The sequence below is a fragment of the Danio rerio genome, chromosome 5 (assembly GCF_049306965.1).
Source record: "Danio rerio strain Tuebingen ecotype United States chromosome 5, GRCz12tu, whole genome shotgun sequence".
NCBI classification, from domain to species: domain Eukaryota; kingdom Metazoa; phylum Chordata; class Actinopteri; order Cypriniformes; family Danionidae; genus Danio; species Danio rerio.
Window position 1 is genome coordinate 29,515,178 of NC_133180.1, and position 17,538 is coordinate 29,532,715.

Below are 17,538 nucleotides of genomic sequence, written 5' to 3' on the forward strand. Positions count from 1 at the left end.
TAATTGAATATTAATCAGATGATGTCATTATGCTGCTGTGCCGTCAGCCAATCGTTGCATTGCTGATCATGATTTCGAGGATCGATAGATCTGTCCTTCATAACACACGCAGCGATCTCAGATCAGTTTATCCAGACATTCTAATCTGATTCGCGAACTTGTTTGAAGAACCAAATTAGCGAGAGATAAATTATCAAGATTAAAAGATCCAGGATCTGCCAAATAATCTTAGATCATTTAAGCGAGGTACGAAGAACGGACCCCAGGACAGACCCATACCAGTCCCAAAACACCACTGGTAGAAGGACAATATCTATATTTCAGCTGTTTTTGGCACAATGCAAAACTCTGCAGAATGTTTTAGTCACGAAGAAAAAAAAAAAAAAAAACGAAGTTTTGAAAATTCCCCCTTATTAGGCTCACAATTGACCCTTTGCTAAGCCACACCCTTTCTGGCTGCTCTTTCTATGAATGAACTATGTAAAAGCTCTGTCCATGTGTGTCTCCTCGTCAGTTAGCAACACTATATTTCATTGCACAACAATAGTCTATTAGACATTTTGCCTAAAAATAGAGAAATCACGGTTTAATTGGTTATTATTAAAATATTAATTAATAATAATTAGAATTTCACCTCTCCTGCTGAGCATGAGCTAAGCAGTTAAATGGTCAGCATATGAGGCAGCTAGGCTAAGCTTGCTTCAATTTTGATTGAATTACTCTATTATCGGTTGCCTATTATGGGGTGGATATACCCCTGCAACGCATACTGCAGTCCTTTTTTGTCTGACTTTCTTGGATATCTCACCTGTTTGCTAAAAATGACATTATATCCCTGGGAATGTCTGACACCGGCGCATAAACATTGTAAAAGCTGTGCCAGGCACGAAAGCTTGACATGCGTAGCAACATTAACTAAGCAGGGCGGGGCTTAGCAAAGGGTCAATTCTCTAAAGCTGTACATGTGTCTGATGTCTACTGTTTGCCTTAAATAATCTTGTTCAGACAAGAATAAAACAAAGATAAAATAAATATTACTTAGAACTTTGTATGTTTGCGATGATTCTTCAAAAGAACATCAAATAATAAAATTAAGTTAAATCAACTTAACTTTGTGATACCGGTGTAGTCTGTCATGTACTAGAACATTTTCCAGTTGTATTTACACTGATTTACCAGTGCTAAAGTAGTTAGTTGTTTAGCTGTAAGTACCTTGCTGTTTTATTAGTTAATTTTTAACTCAAAATTATGTTGTTTACAAAAAAGAAACATTGACTTATGTCACCTCTAAAGCATTAAAACATAAGTGCTACATCATTCGTAAAAAAAAACTAAACAACTAACATTCAAACAGAGAATAAAAGGTCACACTTTATTTTGATGGTCCATTTGTTTCATTTAAGGTACATTACATCAGCTCATTCTCATTAGATTACAAGTAGACTGCTAGAGTTAGTGCAAGTTGATATGTACTTACAAAGTTTCTTATAGTCAGTTACATGTCTGTTGAAGGAGCAGTATCAACAGATATTAAGCAGACAGTCTACTAATACTCAAATGGATCATCAAGATAAGTTGTTACCTACTAAAATGTCCTTGAACACAAAAACAACACTGTAAAAAAAGTCTGGGTTCCACACAATGCCTTCATGTTGTCCCAACACAAAAGTTAACAATCATTTGTACACCACTTAGTGGATTGAACAAAAAAGAATAAAGTTGTCCCAAAAAACACTTAAGAATTTGGTTGTTTCAACTTATTTTCAAGTCATTTTTTGAGTGAATAGTTAAAATGAAGTCACAAAATTCAAGGTTGTTTAACTCAATGTTTTGTTAATTATGGACAAACCTAACTGCTGTGTTAAAAAACTCATTTGGATTTAACTGAAATTTTTAACCTAACTTTGAGTTAAAACAACCTAGCATTTTTTAAAGTGCAGTACTATTCAAACGACTAAGTAAATGTTACCTTTTTTGTGTTTTAGAGTAGTTACATGAAATACAAGTATAAACAAATGTTAACGATTTAATTTACAATTTAACAATCCATTCACAAACCCTAGATTTGGGAAACTTTTACTTTTGGGAAGATTTTACTCAACTCTTTCCATCAACCTGCAGCCACTACTATTTTTTCAAGTCTACAGTGAAGTAGAAAAATCAGAAATGTAATTCCTATCTAATCACATCACAGATAGAAAGTAAATCGCATCATACTGAACCTCAAGACATGGATGATTTATAAGTGCAACAAAGCATTTGAAAGCATTAAAAGCATCCAGGAAGATGTCCAAAATCATTACACACAATGACCCAGAGACTGTTCAGACTATTTCACTGATGAGAAGATGAGGAATGTTTACTGTATGAGGACTGAAATCACCAAATGGCCTTAAACAATAACTTGATAGATTACAGAATATTACTTTTACACATCCCTGCACAAATTGCATGTAAATCAACCTTTCACAGAATTTCACATTACTCACTACTCACGACTACTTTTAAAAGGACTTTTAAAAGCTGAGTAATATTTACAACGGATACCTTTACTCTACATGTACTACATTTTTGGTTAAGTAATGGTACTTTTACTTGAGTATGGTTTTTCAGTGCTCTTTCCTCCACAGGGCACGACTAACTAAAAAATTAAGAGTGGTCAAAAATAAAAGATGTTACGATATGTATAAATTAAAATAGTCTAATGTGGTATGGTGAATTAGGTAGGACAAACTGTCCATAGTGCAAGTGTGTGAATGACTGTGTATGGATGTTTCCCAGTGATGGGTAGAAGATAGAAAGGGCATCAGCTGCGTAAAAAATATACGCTGGAAGTTCATTCCGCTGTGGCGACCCCAGATTAATAAAGGGACTAAGCCGATAAGAAAATGAATGAATGAATGAATGAATGAATAAATAAAAAGCTGAGTGTTTTCGGCATGTATATTTATATAGAACTCTCCCTGGCTCCTTAAACTGACTAAAACTGCCATCCATCAGTGAATAAAAGAGTTCTCTGACACATCCGCACATATAAATATCTGTATCTAATATAATAGTCTGATCTGCCTGCGGGGATTCAAGGTTGCCATTTTGTATGCCTATATAGTGTAGACCAACAAAGCCACCGATGCTTCATAAAAGTGCTACACATCTCTACACTTCTTTAATACTGCCAGAGTTTGGCATGAACTTTAGTAAACTTCAGCTGCCATTCGTGCGCATTTTTCACCTAGCAACAGCATTCATTAAACACAGCAGAAAAAGGATGTTGTTAATGTTATTTTTCAGTCCAGACATTTTAAATCCACTATAAATGCTTCCTAATACAAAGTTTAAAAGACATGGCATGTTATTGAACCAAGCTGGTCTCTCTCAGGAAGTGTGTGTTATATACGTGATATGACAGGCTGCCTGAGAAGAAGAGTGGAAAACTGAGTGATGTGTTTATCATTTTTTTTTGTAGGAGATGAGAGCCTTGAATTCTCTCCCTGTGAAATGTCAAAAAAAAAAAAAAAAGTAATTTTTAAAATGTAAAAAAAAAAACCTGACGGTGAGTCAGTAAAAAGCCTTATTTAATGCTGACTCATAAATGTATTAGGCAAAATAAATGATTACAGTACTTCCACTTTCCGCTTGACATTTTGTTAATCTTTTCTCCTGTAAAATGTTACAAAATTTTATCACAGCACCCTGAGAGTACGGATAAATTATTTTACAAGAAAGTGGAGACAAAATCCAAGGTGTTTATATAGGAAAAAGAATGTTAGGATTAATCAAAATGTCTACTTTGTTTATTTTGCGTACAGCGTTAGTTGAACAATTCATCTCTGCAAGTTTGGCTAATCTTTATTAAAAATTTGTTTCCACTCTGGATTTGCAGTTTTTCTTCGATGTTGTCAGTTTGATAGCTTGATTAAAAAATGCTTAGCCATGCCCCTTCAACTGCTAGTTTGCTGCAAGTGAAATATGAGAGGAGGAGTGTAAAATTAAAATCCCACCCTCTGCTCAATCTTCCAGTTCAGACAGACCTAAAGTCGACCTTCCAATTCAAGCAGACTTTAAAATAAACACATACTATCATATTTAGTTACACAATTTATTGAAAATAAATGTTATAATTTAAATAATGACTATCATTATTTTTGAACAATCGTTTTTTTGAGATGTAAAAAAAATTTGACAATATAACACAATTATATTTACATGTTTGTTTTCAATTTAGAGGAAGAAATATATATATATATATATATATTTATATATATATATATATATATATATATATATATATATATATATATATATATATACATATATACACACACACACACACACACACACACACACACACACACACATATATATATATATATATATATATATATGTATATGTATATATATGTATATATATGTAAATATTTATGTGTGTGTATATATATATATATATATATATATATATATATATATATATATATATATATATATATATACATACATATACATAAATATAATCTGTGAAACCAGTCACTTTACAAATTTTAGTAATATCTTGTCACATCACAGTAGCTAAGAACATGAAACAAAGCATATAAAAATAGCAGCAAGTGTGTTAGCGTCACATCTAACATCATTACTAACCAACTCCAAACACAATGAAACAGCCCAGTTAGCTGGAGTCCAGAAATAACCCTCTTTCATTAACTACTGTCACGAGGAACTGTGAGTAACATAAAAAATGAAACATCTGCCTTTTTTTAGCCGCTTCACATCCTTACGTCACCGTCTGCTCCGACGTCTGACCTCCACCAGTGAACACATTTGTCTTTTAGTCCAGAAGTTAGGAAGCCAGTCTCAACTCTAAATTAGTAATGAGCTGGAATCCATTATGTCACGTACAGGAGAAATGTAATTATCAATCAATGAATGATGTGCAGGAAAACATGACATCTGCGTTTATTGTTGACTCAATCTGACAATAAGACATCTCCAATATGAGATTAATCAAAATGCTAATATCACTTCCTCTCTGGCGTCCTCTGCCCTTGAATAAGCTTATCATAAAAAGTCCCTTCAGGATATCAGCTCTATGACTGAATCTCAATGCAACGCGGTGTGCAGTGAGATTGCTAAATGGTTCAAACCAGGAGAGAGTTTATTCTCAGGTGAGCTTGACCTTATAAACACACGTGCAGCTCTCCAGCCACTCTACTGACACTCTATTGATCCTTCAAAAAGAGCCAGACAGATTTCACACATGTGCTGTATCAGTGTCACGTTTTAAAATAATTTCTAATGGTGTTCTGTTGCTCTCGTGTCACTGAGAGGAACATCTTGAGCTCTGAAAAAAAAAGTTTATAATGCTGACTATTCCAAAGACCAACAGAGCCATGTACCATGCACATGGCATATAACTTTATTATAAAAACCCAAACAAGTAAGAGTAAGTGTATGTTTACATAAAACATTTTTCCTTAGAATTTTTGAAAAGCCAAAATGATTCCAATTTACACCAAACTACTAAAATGACAACAACAAAAAGCTGTATTATGCATGCCAGACCAGAAGTTTGTTCTTTTCACAAAATAAAATTACAGTGGTTTACCAGAAAAAATGTCAATAAAAAAAAAAATCTTATAAAAATAAATATATAAACCTTTCACCAACTCTAATCTAGTCTTCACATTGATGTTCTTGTTTAGTAGGCAGTAACTATGTTGGGACAAGGAGATTGCAGTTGTACTGATTCCAGGCAAAGATTCAGTTATGATACACATCAGATTAAGGACAGCTTTTCCCCTATATTTACTAAAGAACAGGTACAGTATTAAATAAGTAGACTGTTTTTACCTGTTACAGTGTTCAGATAGCAGAGAGAAGTTACGCTGTGTTGCCAACCGTAATAAAACAAGTGGAAGAAGAAGAATTGTTTGGAAACACGGGTCGTCAGTGTTGCGTTTATAAATGTGCTGCAACAAAGGTTTTGTTTTTCACTTTCCCTTGATGAGAGCGCAGCTGGACTCACGTGTGGGGATTGCAGTACACGCAACAAAAATACGTTTGTAAGAAACTTTTTTTTTTTACCCAAGAGCTTTTTGCATCAAATGGTGAAATCCAGATTGGCCACTCGTCTTCTTTAAAAAAAAAGATGCGGTTCCAGTTGGAGTTGATTGTCCTGTCTCTACAGATTTGGTAAGTGGATGATCAGTGTTCTTTGTTTATGTTTATTAAGAGGCAAAGTTAAGTAGTATCATCAGCAGTTCTCTTTCAGTTTTAAAAGACATACCTTAGTCAAAGTGATTCAGTAACTAACACAGTACGCTAATATCACTACAATATTATGGACTGAAAGATGCACTTTCCGAATGTAAACACCTTGATCAAACTACTACCGTTGTGTAGAATTGTTGCCGCATTTTGTGACAGGCTAATCTATACACACACGACTTTCTGACAACCTACAGAGTCCAGTTGTACATCTAAGTTAGCGAGAAATGCAGAGATTTCTTTCTCCCATTCGCCGTGCGGTGTCAAACATTCCATTAAAACTACACTCTTGCATCAGTGTCCAGTATCTTGTTTGTCATGGGGGGCATGCATGAAATGTAACTAAATGAAAGTAAAAGTGCCAAACTGCAGTTAAAGTCGACAAATTACAAATAATAAATAATAAACATTATTACTTAATTAATAATTAAATTGGGTGAGGCAGCGGCGCAGTAGGTAGTGCTGTCGCCTCACAGCAAGTAGGTTGCTGGGTTGCTGGTTCAAACCTCGGCTCAGTTGGTGTCTCTGTGTGGAGTTTTCATGTTCTCCCTGCTTCGCGTGGATTTCCTCCGGGTGCTCCGGTTTCCCCCACAGTCCAAAGAAATGCGGTACAGGTGAATTGGGTAGGCTAAATTGTCCGTAGTGTATGAGTGTGTGTGTGAATGTGTGTGTGGATGTTTCCCAGAGATGGCTTGCGGCTGGAAGGGCATCCGCTGCGTAAAAAACTTGCTGGATAAGTTGGCGTTTCACTCCGCTGTGGCGACCCCGGATTAATAAAGTGACTAAGCTGTCAAGAAAATGAATGAATAAATAATAATTAAATTAATAATGTCTATGCAAATTTAGTCAGTGTTGTTTTGCCTCTGTGAAAATCAGCGCATGCTCGAACTGAAACTCTTTTCACAATTTAATGCAAACCCGTCCCTCTTTCCCCACTCGACACTCCCACCTAAACAGAGCTGGTCTCACCCACTTTCCTGACTTTTTTCAAACTAGAGTTGTGAAAACACCCTGCTGAGATGGAGGCGGCTCATGGTCCTTTAAGGGCATGTCAAACTAACAGGTAATAATAATAACACTTTAATTCTGAGTATACACCAAATAGGGAATTAAGTATTTTACAATGCAATGCAAATGTGAAGACTGTTGCAGAATGCTGTCCTGCAGTATGAATGACGCAGTATACGTGATGCATTTACTGTGAAAGCGCATAATTTGCCTCATTCATGTCTATCGGGTTTGATGTGAACCCACTCATGTTGGCCAATCAGAAAGGAGAAAACAATGCGCACACTGACGTCATGAGGCAAAAACTCCGATGTACCCAGAGTTTCAGAAAATCTTCACGTTGGCTTTTTTAGAAAATTTCAGTTTTAGTTTGCACAATCATAAAGCACTGGGTGCTTACTCAGGGTGTGACGAGACGCTTACTCCAAGAGACAAGACGAGACACAAGATTGGGTTCACGAGAATGAGACAAGACTTTTACGAAATTTTTAAGAAATCTTCAAATATGAAATATATGAATTGAAATTAGTTTTATTCAACTGAAAAAACATTACAAATTGCAAAACTATTAAGTGCTATTTTTTAATATCAGTTTGTAATCAATGCCATTTTACTTCTATTTTAATGAATTCTATGCAGTAAAGCATATGAAAACATTACTAAATATTTTTCTAATAGCCTATGTGAATCGAAAATAGTATTTTAAAATATTATTTTAAATATTAGTAAAATGTTTGCTAAATTACAAATGGAAAATAGATTTTTATTCTACTGCAAAAAAAAATTAATTAATTACAAATTGCAAAACAATTTAGCAGCTTTTTTAAAATTAAATGAATGGTGTTTTTTTCTATGTCTATGCTTTAGTTCATATTAATTCTATACTGTAAATGGCATGCAAACACTGCTAAATATTTAGATCCAGCGCAACTTGATGGTTCCACAATTCATTTTGGCAACACTTGACGTCACTCTATTGACAGTCAATGGGAAGTGGTAAAGCAAACTCCCTGTGTGAACAGGCTAAAATGGTGCATTTCCGCGATCAGTGCTGCTGTCAATACTACAACCCCACTTCCCTGGGGCGTGTCAATTTACAGCTGAAAGGCATCATGTTTACACCTTTATCACACGTGAATTGTCAATGCATAAACACACAAACATGCATGGTTTGCATGAACTGAAAGTGTGAAGGAATACATCCTCATAGTAGCCTACATGTAAGTGATTTTAGCACAGTAATCCAGCTCCGCAAACACTCAAAAATCTTGCCTTGTCTACTTTTTACAGCGATTGGTTGCCAACTGGGGGCAGCACGGTGGCATGGATAGCACGATCCCCTCACAGCAAGAAGGGCGAATTGGTGAATTAAATATGCTAAACTGGCCGTAGTGTTTGTGTGTGAATGTAAGAGTGTATGGGTGTTTCCCGTTGTTGAATTGCAGCTGGAAGGGCATCTGCTGCGTAAAACATATGCTGTATAAGTTAGCAGTTCATTCCACTGTGGCGACCCCTGATTAATAAAGGGACTAAGCCGAAAAGAAAACAAATGAATGAATGGTTGCAGACTGGTGTTTTTCACTTGACATTTGCATAAAGTGGAGAAATGCCCAACCTATCTGATGCTCTTGGCAGGTCTCAATGTTTTCTCTGTCCTGCTTTCAATCCCATAATACACGGGTGTCCAAACTCAGTCCTGGAGGGCCAGTGTCCTGCTGAGTTTAGCTCCAACTTGCTTCAACACACTTGCATGGAAGTTTCTAGTATATCTAGTAAGAGCTTGATTAGCTGCTTCAGGTGTGTTTGATTAGGGTTGAAGCTAAACTCTCCAGGACATCGGCCCTCCAGCACCGAGTTTGAACACCCCTGCCGTAATGCACTGCGTGGGTGTTTTCGCTCAACTTATATATGAATAAACTGAAAACACTTGCTACGCTGTGCTCCCAGTGAAAATGCGCTGTAAGGATTCAGAGAAAAAAGAAAGAAGAAAAGCAATAACAAAAGGGGTACCTCTTTATTTGATGGTGGGTGTGTGATTTTGCCAATTACAGTAGGATGCGATCCTGCATTAACATCTATGTTGATCCTGGAATGTCATTTTTGTTCAAAAAAATTAATCCATATCTAATCCTGACCCCTAACCCCAACCCCAACAGTATATTATTGTCAAAATCAGTAGGAAATACTAGTTGGATAACAATCATGTAGAAGCACATGACTGTAAGCCTAAAGTTACACATAAACTGTTAACATATCTCCTAATTGTCTGATTGGAATGTTGTTCCAGCATCAATATAGATGTTGATCCTGGAACATGTCCTACTTGGTGAAATCCCGTATTTAGTTACCATTTATAAACCAGTCATTTCTCAGCCAATGACATTGCACTGTACACTTTAAGTACATACATATACATATACATACATTTTACAGTGTATACTGTAAAATATGTATACAGCAACCCAAATAAGACAGAGAAAAACGAGAGTAGAAGCTTTGTGTGAAAGAAAGCATGCGATGAGAGACAGTTTAAGAATATTCACGATGTTTGATTTCTATGGTGCAACGTTTGAGTGGCAGCTTTGTGTTTCAATAACACATCTCGCCATTGTGTTCATTTTCACATCAAAAGAAAGCTGCAGAACTGAAACAATGAAAAGTGACAAAGCAACTGAGCTGTACTTATTATGCCAGACGTTTCCTCTGCTGTTCAAATACACACAAATTGTAGAGCATGAGAGAAAGATGCTGAACTTGAAGGCAGATCTCTTCACTTTCGCAGTCGCGCAGTGCAAAATGTTAGGTTTAGACATCTGCTTTGAAGTGAGATTAACATGACAGAACAATCTGAAGTCTAACACACGCAAGTATATGAGGATTACGGTCTACTTCATGCGCTGTTTAAAACATCTCGCCCTCTTTCACGGAAGCTTAGGTCTGACGTGACTGTATGAAGTTACTGAAAGACTTATGAACGGTTCATCAGGCTAAATTGCAACTCAAACACACAGCGAGCAGGAGAAAGTAATAACGACAGAAGCAAACTGGAAATGAGACAGACTTCCTACACTCCAGGCATTAAATCAGAGTATGGTACAGGAGGCAAGATCAGCAGAAGGAGAACGACAGACTCCGATATTACCGCATTTAATCTCTTTAGAGGCATAACTTCTTCTGAGTGCTTCAAGGCTTTAAGCCACTTGCCATAATTCTACAGACATTTTTCATAAACTGAGAAATCAATTTTATTTTTATTCTACATCCGTTTATTCAAATATATTTACAAGGTCCAGGGGTTTCAAGCAGCAAACAAATTAAAGTGTGATTTTTTAAAGCAAAAAAGAAGCATTATACATTTTAACAAGATTTATCAACACTGTCTCACGGTAATTCATAACGTTTTATATTATTGGTTATTTTGTTTTAAATTTGTATGATCTCATTTTTACAATCAGGGTTCATACACATTTTTACTACAAAACTTCCATGACTTTTCCAGCACTTTCAAGTCAATTTTCATGATCTACTGTTTCATTCAATGTCTATGTCAGAATTATTAGCCCCCCTTTTAATTTTTTTTTTTTCGCTTTTTTAAATATTTCCTAAATGATGAGCAAAGAAATTTGCACAGTATGTCTGATAATATTTTTTCTTTTGAAGAAAGTCTTATTTGTTTTATTTTGGCTAGAATAAAAAGCAGCTTTTATTTTTTAAAAACATTTTAAGGTCAAAATTATTTCAGCTTTTAGTATATTTTTTAATCTACAGAACAAACCATTGTTATACAATAACTTGCCTAATTACCCTAACCTGCAGAGTTAGCCAAATTAACCTAGTTAAGTCTTTAAATGTCACTTTAAGATGTATAGAAGTGTCTTAAAAAATGTCTAGTCAAATAATATTTACTGTCATCATGGCAAAGACAGAAACTGGGGAAAAAATAAACAGGGGGGCTAATAATTCTGGCTTCAACTGTATAAATATGTTTATCTAACTTTTCTAATTTAATGATAAAAAAATGATAAACATGCTATTTATTATTTATCTGGTGTAATATTAATCAGCACTTTATTTCTTTACCTAGCCATTAAAATCCTTTTACTGCACTGACATTGTTATTTACATCGTGTTTTTAGATATTTTTCCCTCCTCTCTTTTGCAGTACACCTTCCTCTTCTCTCTGCACCTGAATGATCTACAATGCAATAAATCTCCAGGGTTTCATAACTGCCTCTATTCAAGTTCTTAAAAAGAACAACCATTTGCGGTACTTATTTCTGAAGGTTACTTAAGCTGTCTTCCTTCTCATTAGACGGTCAATTATCGACTTCACAGCTCCTCTACAGTGCGAGCAAAGTCCTAGCAACCTCCAAAAGCCTTTGTGAAATGTCTGCGCTTTGGGTTAAATATCACTAACTTTTATGGCTCTTAGGCTCTCTCTTTTCATCTGTTTTTTTTTTTTTTTTTTTTTTTTTTTTAGGGCGGGGGGGGGGGACTTTTTTGCTGTGGGACTTAATATTTTATACTACACCCAAAAGTGTCTGAAATTTTAGCTCAAAATAACCCACAGATCATTTGTTATATCATGCTTTAGATGCCCTTATTTAAGTGATGTTTTACAAACAAATTTTAGGAGGAGCATGTGCAGATGTTTTAGCATTTCTAATACTGTACATCATTGACAATCATTCTATTATCCTATCAGCATTATACCAAACCCTTATAAATACCAAAAGGTTGTCCTACCTGCATTATCTCACGACTTTAGCATCGCGCACCACTCTGACACCTCACCTCCTAAACAATATCTTCGCCGGGATAGACACTTCACTCCAACCCCATCGTCTCTTTCTTTTCCGATAAGGGGAATAACTCGAGTCGGGGTGTCTTTTCCGAGCTCAGAGCCCTCTCCCTGGACAGCACGGCAAATATGCTTTATTCTTAAAACATCTGAACTTGTGAAATGGAAGCAATAGCATAGCTTTCATGTGTTTTTAAGAGCAAATCAGCTGTTGCTTTCCATCAGCCTTTCCTGAGAGCAAAGTCTTTACAGCCTGTGCCTCAGATACTGTCAACATATCGGTTTAGTGTCATCATGACTATTGTACTCATTCAATTCTTAATCATCCTTTAAGGTGATCTGCATGCATCTTAAACTCTAGTAAATTAAAATTATTTAAATTTGGTCATTTTTTCAACAGTTGAAATGGGCTCACACACGTGCGCACAGCCAACTGCCAGACAAGGTCCACACGGAATCTGTGCGTGCAGAAATACGCAGATTTCTAGCCCATCATTGAGTCTATTTACTGTCCTTACATGTAAATTTGTGTAAAATTATATATTATTCAGTTTTTAAATTAGTTCATTTTTCAGTAATATTACGGACTAATATGAAAATGTTCATATGAGGTACTTAAAATATACTTTTAAAGTAATATTTTCTGTCTATTAGTAGACATTACATGAGAGACCTTTGTTTACCAAATAGAAGAATCTATTTAGATTTGCATTGTGAACATTAATTAAAAGTTAAAAATGTATCCTTTTTTTGGTCACGCTATATTTTGATAGTTCGTTTGTTGAATTTAAGTTATAATGCAACTACATGCTAACTAATTCTCATTAGATTATAAGTAAACTGTTAGGTTGGGGTTGGGGTTGGGGTTACGGTTAGCGTAAGTTGACTTGTACATGCAAAGTTTCCTATAGTCAATTAAATGTCTGTTGAAGGAGCAGTATCAACAGATATTAAGCGGACAGTCTACTAATCCTCGAATTAACCATCAAAATAAAGTGTTACCTATTTTGTATTTAACATATTACATTTTTAGTTATGATACTCCCAAAATCATTCCGCATAAATCCGCTGATTTTTTTAACAATTTTCTACAGAAATAGCATAAAATGCCCGCATTTTTGACTGGACCTATGAGTGTTAAACCAAAGTTCTCTTTAATCTCTTATTAACAGCTTTTTAAAATATTTTGAGAAATCATATCAGAGATCTTCAAAACGCATTGCTATTCTCTAATGAATCAATTCTGAGCGTTCTTTTTAACAGCAGAATGCGCTCTAGGCTAGATTTTAACCATGAACTTGAATGTTTACGAGGAAGATTTCTTGTGCTTTCTGCCGAGTCATTGACACAGTGAGCTGACAAAAGGTTCATTCATGATTAATTTAGGCTCAAGCGGTATTTTTAAGAAATTGGATGCATACAGTATGCGATATTTGCTGTTAAATAGTCCATAAATATAAAAGTTGGGACTTTTGAATTGGACAGTTGTCATCTATGGTGGATGAGAGAGCTCTCGGATTTACAAAAAAAATCTTAATTTGTGTTAAGGGTTTGGAAAGACATGAGGGTAAGTAAAAACATATATTTTTTTTATTTTTGGACAAACTAGTTCTTAAGCCTCGACAATGTCAGAAGGCATTTCTATGTGGAGTTTGCATGTTCTCCCCAGGTTGGCGTGGGTTTCCTTCGGGTGCTCCGGTTCGCCCCACAGTCCAAAGACATGCGATATAGGTGAATTGGGTGAGCTAAATTGTCCAATTGTGTGAATGAGTGTATGGGTGTTTCCCAGAGATGGGTTGCAGCTGTAAGAGCATCCGCTATGTAAAAAATATGCTGGATAAGTTGGCGGTTCATTCCGCTGTGGTGACCCCTGATGAATAAAGGGACTAAACAGAAAAAAAAAAAAAAAAAAAAAAACGAATGAATGAAAAATCCATTAAATGTCAAACATTTGTAGTTGCATGTTGAATTTTAACAGTAGATACATTTTATCTGTAAGTGTTCCTCTTAGAAAACAGCATAGTAAATGTTTTTTAGTGTATCGGTTTATGAGCAGCTGGGTAAATATAAGAGAACAAACAAAGATACATATAAATAAGTGTAAACATATGCAAGTACAAGTTATGAACTGCCAAGAACTGGCCTTGTAAAATGGGAAAGAGTCTTTTGTTGTGCATGCTTCCCTTGAGTGTCAAGTGCAGAGTCTGTCTTTGGTCTGATATGAAAGACTCCAGTGGCCGTCATGTTCTACATTCTTTTTGTTCTTATTTATAGCTCTCAGACCTGCGTGTCAGAAGGAACGTGTCAGGATCTGGAGTCCTCCTTCCTGACTGCTGATTGCCTGTTAGTGTTTCCATTACTCAACAACAAGAGGTGAGAGAGAAGAGCCCCTCGGAGTGTACGTGTCAATGAACCGAGCGACATTATCAGGACATTAATGCAAAATCTGCCGAGTGAAAAACATGGAGACGACTCTAAAACTCTGAGGAATTACTGTCATATGAGAATGACATCAAAACAATGTGCACCCATTTCCAAAAATGGACACATGTGGATGACAAGGTGGTGCGAATCTCTCCCATTTGCGTCACACAACAGATTTGTTGTTCTTTCATGCATCGTGACATTTATTATGCTCCTTACGCAAGTTTACCATGGTTCTTATGGCCTTTTTGTAGTTAATCCATGGTAACTAACATAGCTTTAACCATGGTATTTTAGTAAACCTGTGGTTACAAATAGTAATCAACAATATGTTAAAACTTGGTTGCCAAACTTTAACTAGGCTATATTAAAATCATTGCTCATTTCAATAAAGGACCTCATCATTTTCAGATGGCCATAGAGCAGAATAATCAACAAATCAAAGACAAAAATTCAAGCCTCAATGTATCCAAAAGACACTAAACATAAGCAAAACATTCTGTTATTGTTAATGATGCAAAATAAATCTCATACAAAATACGCTAATTAAGATTTTGGTTATGCAGCTACATCTGAAGTAGACTTGTGTACTAAAATATCAAAATACTCATAATGTATTATCCATACGCGGTAAGTACAAGCAGATTTTACATTTGATATGCAGACATTGTTTACTTAACCCAAGTAAGCAGTTTAGCTACACAGTCTCTATAAACGCCAAGAATAACACGCGTCCTACCTGCCATCGCGGCGCTGACGGCCACTGTTGTGATGAGGAAAGCCTCGGCGAGTGTCGAGGCCCACGGTCGACTCAGTGATCGCATCCTTACGAGCAGTACAACGGCTTTGGGGACCCGGGGTTTATCATTCCCCCGTCCCACAGTCGCGGAAAACCTGCGCCTGTAATGTCTGTGCAATGGCAGTCAGGTCTGCAGTGGATGAGGAGTGTTTACGGTGTGCGGGATCGCTCGCTGCTGCAGCTGATGATGCTGATGCTGATGATGCTGCCTGTGCGCTGCGTGACTGACACGAAGAGCTGAGCCGATCTCTCTCACTTTGAGTCTGAGCGGAGAAAATACCAGAGCTTGCGCGCTCGAGCTACGCAAAACATTGTCGTCATCACGTCTGGGCGTCTGCGAGCTGTCGATGCGTACGTTGGATAATTATTAAAAATGCGTTTCAACAGACGCTCATATATATATATATATATATATATATATATATATATATATATATATATATATATATATATATATATATATATATATAATTTTTCATAAAAATAAATTTAATTATGTTGACTTGAAACTTTATTTTGAGTCTGCTTAATAAGAAAGCTACCAAAACAACTGAGCTGCTGAAATTTTTTTTATTATTATAAGATCATTAATAATATCACGTATCATAATAGCATATCAAAATAATATCATTGGTCATTAATACTATATCATACAATAATATCATTGGTCATTAATAATGTCATTTATCATATCAAAATAACAAACATAATACTTTTGATCAGATCCCTTTTGGTACGCCTATGTAACACTCTTAATAATTTACGTTTTTTTTAAGACAGTGGTTCTCAAACTGTGGTACATATACATATGTAACGCGGAGGAATGAAACATGTCATGTACATGCTACACACATTTCAAAATTGATCAAAAATCATGTATAAAATATGCCACATATGACATATAGCCTATATTTCTGAGGTAATCTGCCACGTTTTTTAACTGTGCAAAGTTGAAGCTTCTTTACTGGGCCTACTATGCTACTGTATTTCAATTCTGCTCATTTTGGTGGTACTCGGAGAGACCATTTTTTTCTGAGGTGGTACTTGATAAAAAACGTTTGAGAGTCACTGTTTAAAGATATTTATGTGTGTTTTTATAGCATTTTCTTTAAATATTTGTTTTTCTTTCATGTATGATTTTTTCCCCTTATACTTTGTATCATTTGTGTAACTAGTTGTACAATGAATATGTATTTTTTTTATTCAGGTCACACAATATTAGTAAAAGTTGAGGTTTTATGTATCTCCTGTTATTAATGTAAATAAATAAATAAATATTACTGCAAGTTCATCTTGGTTCAGGCCAGTGTTCAGGATTTGGTGCGGCTAGCGTGACAAAAGTGTGCACTGCCTCCTGCTGGTGTAACCGATACACCACACCACATTCGGAGAAATACTTCAGGTGAACACCTATAAATAATGTATTTAATAAACCAATTAATAGGAGATACTACTTATAGCACTTACTAACATCAAATTCATATTCATGTTAGTTCGTAGTGCATTGATTTGAACAATCAACTTTTAGTTAATTTGAAGTGTTTAAAATGACTGCAGTCCAAGATCTGTTCAGCTAATGTAAACAACTAAACCATATTGTAAAGTGTTACTATTATCAGATTCAATTGAGTAAACATTTTAAAAACAAAAAATATATCAACTGTCTGTCAGTGAATGATTTATTTTTTCAAAACATAACAATAAAATAAGTCACAAAAGGATTTGAGTAGCATACAATTAAAAAGGTTAAGATGCAGTATAGTACCAAGTGCTTGTAACTAATAAATAAAAGAAAATATATTCAGTTACATCCAAGTTGAAGTACTTGTCATTTCATAGATAAAACTGCACTTAAGAAAATCTCAAACAGCAAGGAGGAAACCTTGTGGACAGATGCATCGAAGACAACTATTTGCACAACAAACATTTCAATTTGAAATACAAAGATCTAATATTAGTATCTGGTTTTCTGTCAGTGGCGCTGTACTAACATGAATATGAATTAAATCGACCTACGGTATTAAAAAAAAAAAAAAAAAAAAAAAAAAACTCACCTGTCTTAAATAAAATGACACGCATCTCCACAAAGACCCACAACCCTCTGCAGCACAGTATCCTCAGCATTGACTAAAACTACTACAGTGCACATGCAACCCAGATATTTGATACGGATTTGATAAAGCAATTACACATAAAAATAAAAAATAATAATAATAAAAATGAAAAGCTCAACAGTGGAAAA

At 35.3% G+C, this 17,538-nt stretch overlaps 1 protein-coding gene across 4 annotated transcripts in view; it reads right to left on the reverse strand.

The window, feature by feature from the left end:
* The window catches only part of npdc1b (neural proliferation, differentiation and control, 1b), a 42,997-nt gene extending 27,436 nt beyond the window's left edge, over positions 1-15,561 (reverse strand). For all 4 annotated transcript variants that reach the window (XR_012406886.1, XR_012406885.1, XM_005171947.6 and 1 more), the window contains exon 1: positions 15,237-15,561. Coding sequence is in view for 2 of the 4 variants with exons in the window: in XM_005171947.6 (XP_005172004.3) it covers positions 15,237-15,321 (85 nt within the window). In the remaining 2 variants the exon portion in view is untranslated. The remainder of the gene's footprint in view (positions 1-15,236) is intronic.
* Between the last annotated feature and the right edge of the window lie 1,977 nt (positions 15,562-17,538).